Below are 7,623 nucleotides of genomic sequence, written 5' to 3' on the forward strand. Positions count from 1 at the left end.
TAAAAAATTCCATCCTTTTTCCAGACCTTGATTTGTTTTGAAGATTTTGTCTGGTGTTCAATATGATTTACGCAGATAGACATCTTGCCCCTGCTAACTAGGTCATATCACTGTATAGATGAAGATTGTTCTTCACAGCGACAAATATCAGAATATGTGAGATGATTGGCAGGGTTCCTACACGGTTTCCATTTTAAAATTCCATATTTTTCCCAGACCCTATGTTCTTGACTGGATTTGATTTTGGTGGGTATTTGATATAATGCATGCTGACAGCGGCTGGGTAATAAGAGCGTCCCTCTATCTGAACATTATTCTTCACATCAACAAAAACTGTGGACTCAAAGTGGCTCTACAACAACATAAAAGCTAGAATTATCTGTGTATCCGACCTGAACCGCAAAATTTTCCATACTTTTCCAGACTTTTTTTCAAATTCCCAAACTATTCAAGACCTGGAAATGATCAAATTCATTTTTAATACTTTTCCAGACTTTCCAGACCTGCGTAGGAACCCTGGATATCATGTTTGACGGATGGATGGACACAGTCGAATCCCCAATCCCCAATGACCATTTTGAAAGTTATATAATTCTGTATAAATCATATCTAACAAATGAAGATGAACAAGTTTAGGAACCCCCTGCTCACCCCCATGAACATTATAGAACATTATAGTTGCAAATTATGCATTACATGGTCTTTAAAAGCGTTTTATATGTCCATGTATTAAAAACAGTATATGTTTTGGCCTGGCATTTAAACATCCCTCTGATGGAAACACTCAAAAATGGATCTCAGTTCCTTCCTCAACACATAATCAATAGCTTATCAACCAACACTGATTACCTTCTGTTGTCTATTTGCTCCTGATCGGGACGAGGCAGGTTGGACGGACACCAACTCATACTGGAAAAATGGGAGGGATAGAGCGATGAATGATGGATGACAAAATGAGAAGCATGGAAGAGAAAGAAAGGACAGATGTGGGAGGAGGAGGAGGAGGAGATTAGACGGTTGACGGAGGGATGGATGAAAATCCGAGGGTCGGCGAAGAGTGGGAGAGGATGGGATGGAAAAAGATGGAGATGACAAGCTTGAGATGAGAGACGGGTCTGAGTTAGAGAACAATAACGGGAAACTAAAGGGCTGGTGTTTTCATTCAGTAATCAAGATTCAATCATTTGCTGCCATAGCAACCAAAGACGCTGGGGATTTCTTAGTCTTAGTGTGCTCAGGATAACATTTGGTCATTAGTAGTTAGATGTTTAGGTTTACCTCTGTCCATTTTGTTGTCCTTGTTTTTAGCTGTATATTTATTCTGTGTAAGTATATTGTGAGCAAATTCCTTGTATGTGTACATACTTGGCCAATAAAGCTGATTCTGATTCTGATTACCCCCATGCTCAGTTTAATATACAGTAACGCAATACTACAGGAGAGCAAGAAGTGACTAGTAATTACACTGTCCGACTTCAATCAGTCAGATGTGTCACGGCTGCTGAGGTGTTGATAGCTGCCAAGCCGTGCCGTGCCGAGCCGAGCCGGACTTGGTACATCTGAGTCTTATTGGACGGAATCAAAGCCCCATTTTTCCGTTTCCACCCCTCGCTCCAGCAGCCCTCCAGTCCTTCCAGATGTCGTTGGCCGGCTCTTTCGTTTCATTAATGACTTTTCCAGTGAACACTGTGCATGGGACTCTTGTGAACAGACGTGAGAATGGAAAGACAAGAGCGAAGGGATAGTTCTTCCTCTGGTGATAAAGAGGGAGAGAATGCAAAGCCCGAACGCTCCATCGCTCCGACGTACTCTTGACGATGTTTTGGGGCGTGTTTTGATCTTGGGAATGGGCTTGATATCGGATTCTGGTTTTGACGTTACTTTTAGCCCACAAAACCGAAGCGCGTATTCATCTCGGCCAAACAAAAGCTACACCGTGAAATCAGATGACGTGAATGTCAACAGCATTCTCGTCTTTTAGACATCATTTCCATCGTAAAGAACGTTCGTCCGCCTGTGCCGCTCTTGTGGTCAGTGACTAGTCTGAGCATGAAAGGAGGAGGAGTTGAATGACTGCCATCTGTGGGAAAAACCTGGAAAGTGATTCATTGACTATATCAGTGGTTCTCAACGTGGGGGTCCCGGGGACCACCAGGGGTCCTTTTGAGGGCCATTCCAGGGGGTCCCCAACAAATTGATGAATTGTTAAACTTCGTTATTTCATTTACAAGAACAATTAGAGAATGCAGAAGAATGTCTATTTTGATCATAGTTTCTCTGTTATCTCTCTACCTACAATACAGATAGTCATGGAATTCTGGACAAAATCCTACCTAACGATAAAAATATTCTCCGATTTGGGTCAGAGAGACAAAGTCTCATCAAATGGGGGTCCGTGGCTCTAATGTGGACTAAATTAGGGTCCTTGATATGAAAAAGGTTGAGAACCACTGGGCTATATCAATGTCTTTTATGAAGATCCTTTGACAGTTTGAATTTTATGCTGCTATTTGTCGTCAATGAGGCGTCTAATAACTTCTCGATGGAATAGGGGTTACATGGCTATACCTGGAAGAAGGTGAAAACGTAAGATGGAGTGGAGTGATGGGTAGATAGATAGATAGATAGATAGATAGATAGATAAGCATCTACCTTCTCCTGTGGAGGGGTGGCTTGGCTCTCTTCACCTCCACTGACAGGCTCTTCAATGAACTGAACGAAGGGAAATACGGATGGAGAATTGTTAGAGGAAAGGAAGAGAGGGATGGACTGAGAAAGAATAGTTGAATAACAATGTATCTAAATAAAATACTATGGGGACAGTGAGCTACGGTTGGTCATTTTAAAGCCTAGGTATTGGGACGGAAAGGTGAATTTGGCGTTTCTAAGGTTTAAGTGTTGGGACAGAGGGCTAAAGTAGGCAAAGAAAGAGAGAAGACAATGGAGCTTGAGATGACGACAGATGGAATGAAGGGAGAAACTTTAGAGAGGTGTGGACATGTGGAAACCCGGCTAGTGTGTCCATGCTAACCTGCGCTGCGTCAGGTCGGCCTCCCCCCCCGCCGCCGCCCCCCCGTTCCTCCCCGGCTCCCAGCTGTGGCGGCGGAACGGCGACAGGGAGCGGATGGAGGCGCGCAGGATGGCGGAGGAGACGGGGTTCTCGGTCACCTGGTCTTTCTTCTCCTCCTCCTCTCCTCCTCCTTCCGTCCCTCCTCCTCCTCCTCCTCCTAGGAATCGCGACAGGAAAACGGATGTGGAAATGAAACTAAAAAACCTCGCTAAAAAAAAAAAACACATGACAGTTGTAGCCTACTTGGGATGGGACTGGGGGTAGGACTGGGTGGTGGGGTGGATTGGGAGGATGAGTAGGAGAGACCAGGGGGTTGGGAAAGGGGAGGGCGGTTTTATATTTTGTATATTATATAATGATCTTGTATTATGTATACCAGAACCTTTTGAAAATTCAATAAAGAGATGTTTAAAAAAAAAAAAAAACACATGACTGAAATACGCCTTTTTTACCTCCTTCCTCTGTTTCGGACTTCCAGGGATCCGCGGAGCTCCAGGGGGCCTCCGCGCTGGGCGTGCCCGCCGACAGAGCGCCCCGGCCGGGCAGAGAGGAGGCGCTGAGAGGCCCCTGCGTGGAGGAGTCGTCTGCGGAGGACCAGGAGACACGTACCCCTCTGTCTCTGCTCTCTAGCCTAGGGGCAGGATCTTCAGGCTAAGGAGAGAAAGAAGAGTCCATTCTTTTTGGTGTTAAAGGCACTATTTTGTTTAAAAAAAAAAAAACCTGTACTACTCTAAAGCAAAACCATTTTTTCTTGTAGAAGTTTGGACAAACAGTCCAGTCAGTCCACAAAGACAAGTCTAGAGAAAGGGCCTGTTGTCAAAGCATGGAAGAAACACACCCACCCACACACACACATTCATATTATTATGCCGTACTTGTGAGGACCTTCCATTGACTATTCGTGCTAATAAAACTAGACTAATTCATTAATACCATTACAGTCTATACTAGCCCTCCAAAATTGATCATCTTTTTGTTGGGGGGGTATCTTATTCATTTGGTAACACTTTACAATAAGGGTACACTAAGTTAAGGGTTAGTTAATGCTTAATAATGGTTATTTAATGCTTAAAAAGGGTTAGTTAATGCTTAATAAGCATTAACTAACCCTTAATTAACAGTTAACTAATGTGTAATTTACTAATGGTGTTCATGTTAACTAAGGTATTAATTTATACATTATTTAATAGTTTATAAAGATGACTATTAAATAATGTATAAATTAATACCTTAGTTAACATGAACACCATTAGTAAATGATTACCAGACACATTAGTTAACTGTTAATTAAGGGTTAGTTAATGCTTATTAAGCATTAACTAACCCTTAACCTAGTGACCCTTATTGTAAAGTGTTACCTTTTATTTCTTCCAAATTACATCACATTTCTAGACTTCTTCTAATAATTAATAATAACAGACATTTGGCCCTCATAAGACTTCTTATAAGCATTAGTTCCTAAGCCTAACACACACTTGGATAGAACTAAACCAGAGGAAACTGATTATCAAGATAGTAACAATAACACACACACACATAATATATGTCTCCAAGCCTCAAGGAATCCCTCCTAGCCACCATTCCGGTCCAAATCTCACCCATTTCTTTTTAAAGATCGGGGTTTAGAGTCAAACTGTCAAATTGTCCAAATGCCGTTTTCAAAGGATCCTGCCAAGAAACGGAAAACTTTGGCTTGCAGGCGGCGGGACTTTAGCCTAGCTGACAGTTTAATCTGTGGAGCTGCGGGATTACAAGGTGGAAAAAGGCCTCTTCTAGAACAAGTGAGTCACACTGAGATCACACAGCGCTGGGCAGATTACACTCAGAACAAAAAGTGATCTCTATAATGCCAGAAAATGGTTCTTTGGTGCTGTAAAGGACCCTTCTGTATGGTCTAATAAGGATGTACCAAACAATGCTACATGCTTAAAGAACCACTTTCTGGTACTACTTTTTTTTTAAGGGCATGTGACCCGACTTCTATGCAGTTGTCTGGTTTTCCTCTTGTTTCCGAGGGGACCGGAGTTTCCCAGTCTGTTGCGTAACAAGGCTAAAAGGTTGCACCGTCAAATTTTATTTTAGATTAGGTGCATAAAGTGTAAGACTACTGAAGGTTCATATTTCCGCTGTATTTTTGAATGCCCTCTTATTAATGACTTCTGGGTCAAAGTGTGTAAAGAAATTGATATTATATCTAAGAAAAAACTGGCCCCTGAACCTATTTTCTGCATTCTGGGAATCCATTCAGCAGCATTGAACCTCAGCCCCTCTTCACTGAAGCTGCTTAAGGCAGTGGTTCTCAACCTTTTTCATATCAAGGACCCCTAATTTAGTCCACATTAGGGCCATGGACCCCGAGAGTTTGTCTCTCGGACCCAAATCTGAGAATATTTTTTATTGTGAGATATGATTTTGTCCAGAATTCCATGACTATCTGTATTGTAGGTAGAGAGATAATAGTGAAACTATGATCAAAATAATGAATAATGAAGTTTAACAATTCATCAATTTGCTGGGGACCCCCTGGAATGCCCTCAAGGACCCCTGGTGGTCCCCGGACCCCACGTTGAGAAACACTGGCTTAAGGTGCTTCTGTCTTAGTGCAAGGAGATGTGTTCTTCTTCAGTGGATTTCAGACTCTGTCCCCACGGTTTCGCAATGGAGTGTTATGGAATTTATCCCTTTAGAAGCTATAAGCTTCTGGCTCAAGGGCAAACCATTTCAGTTTTTTCATTTGGGACTCCTTTCTGGACTATATTGGAGAGGACGGGGCCCTTTGGAGTGGTCTCTATGGACTAGCATGGACTGAGATCTCGAGGCACATTTCCATGTAGGTCTTAGTGCAGTGATTCTCAACCTTTTTCATATCCAGGACCCCTAATTTAGTCCACATTAGAGCCACAGACCCCACTGTAGGTAGAGAGATAACAGAGAAACTATGATCAAAACAGTCATACTTCTACATTCTAATTGTGTTCACTTCTTGTAAATGAAATAATGGTGAAGTTTAACAATTCATCAGTTGGCTGGGGACCCCCTGGAACCCCCTCAAGGACCGCTGGTGGTCCCCGGACCCCACGTTGAGAACCACTGTCGTAGTGTTTAATATGCCATTATCCCATCATTAAGCCTGATTACCCTTGTTATACCTCATTGTATAAACCTTCTGTCTTGGTGTTTTATCTCTGTTTTCTATTATTTATTTATCCGTTTTTTATTTAAATTTATTTCATTTTTGATTATTTGACTATCTTTTGGTTCTCTTGTGTGTGTGGAGAATGTGTTCGGTGTTGAGGGTAAGTTGAGAAAAGAGGGTACATATTTTCATATTTTTATCATGCTTGTTCATCCTTAATTGGCTGACCCTCTGGAAATCAATAAATATACTTAGATTAGTTAGATAGTTAGATATTTTTAGGTGGGAAATACACACAGCCTTTGGCTTGTGAGTGGACTTGGAGATAGAAGGAGCAAAAGCCTGGATGAAATGTGGGTATTCTGTGTGTGTGTGTGTGTGTGTGTGTGTGTGTGTGTGTGTGTGTGTGTCCATACCTTTTTAAAGACAGCGTCATCCAGGCCGTGGCCGACCACGGTGTCTCTCTGCAACACACACACCGACACGCACTCCTCCTCCTCCTCCCTCTCTGGATGGATGGCCGGATGGATGGCTGGAAAAGAGACGGGGGGGGGGGGGGGGGGGGGGGGGGGAACGGGGGGAAATGTGAGCAAGCGATCAAAGCAAGTGGAGTGGTAGGGTGTGGGTGGGGTAATGTGAAAAATGGTGACCTGTACACCTGGCATTGTATCTGTTGTTTGCCTATGCTTTTCACCAATAAAAACTATTCTGAAGAAAAAAAAAAAAAAAAAAGAGATATCAGGATTTGTTGTCCTGCCTTCAGAAGAAGCCCAAAAAAAAAAAATCAAAAAAAATATAAAAAAGAAAAAAGAAAAAAAAAGCGATCAAAGCAAGTAAAGCGCATGATTTTTTTTTGGATTTTTTTTTTTTTAACCTTTATCTATCCACTATGGTTTTGCTGATTAAGTGGTAGACGCAACACCTTATTCTTAAAGAGATTACGCTATGAAGCTGCTGTGCAAGAAGGGTTGCAACGCCGGTTGCAATCCACCAAGACAGGAAGCTGACCTCATATCACCCAGACCACATAAAAACAGCCTGCGTGTGTGTGTGTGTGTGTGTGTGTGTGTGTGTGTGTGTGTGTGTGTGTCAGTGGGCCCACTGAAAGTGATCTCATCTGTTATGGCTGGCGATGGCAGGAAGGATGTTAGTTCACAGCAATGATGTTGACGGCTTCATTTAAATTGTGCGAGCTAAAGCTAAATAATGAACTCAAGGGACTTAATTTTAGTATAATATGATTAGTCTGGGTTTCACTGGAGAGTTTTAGTGTGCCATGATGGTCTAAATGCTGTTTCAGAGGCTGAATAAAACACTCAGTACTTTTTGAATATTTTTTGATATTGAACATCAGCTATCAGCAGTGGTGGAAGAAGTACTCTGATCCTTTACTTAAGTAAAAGTACCAATACAGCAA

At 42.2% G+C, this 7,623-nt stretch overlaps 1 protein-coding gene across 1 annotated transcript in view; it reads right to left on the reverse strand.

Annotated features, from left to right (window-relative positions):
- Nucleotides 1–6,738, reverse strand: part of LOC139640019 (A-kinase anchor protein 13-like) — a gene marked incomplete at its 5' end in the record, with an annotated part of 47,002 nt that extends 40,264 nt beyond the window's left edge. Inside the window, 5 exons of the mRNA XM_071514178.1 lie at nt 850–909; nt 2,653–2,712; nt 3,032–3,227; nt 3,523–3,721; nt 6,623–6,738. Of these exons, the coding sequence (XP_071370279.1) occupies nt 850–909; nt 2,653–2,712; nt 3,032–3,227; nt 3,523–3,721; nt 6,623–6,738 (631 nt within the window). The remainder of the gene's footprint in view (nt 1–849; nt 910–2,652; nt 2,713–3,031; nt 3,228–3,522; nt 3,722–6,622) is intronic.
- Nucleotides 6,739–7,623: the final 885 nt, after the last annotated feature.

Source organism: Centroberyx affinis, unplaced genomic scaffold (genome assembly GCF_046629955.1).
Source record: "Centroberyx affinis isolate AG114_WGS23_722 - 3 ecotype Tasmania unplaced genomic scaffold, CSIRO-AGI_Caff_v1 ptg008169l_1, whole genome shotgun sequence".
Classification (NCBI taxonomy): Eukaryota; Metazoa; Chordata; class Actinopteri; order Beryciformes; family Berycidae; genus Centroberyx; species Centroberyx affinis.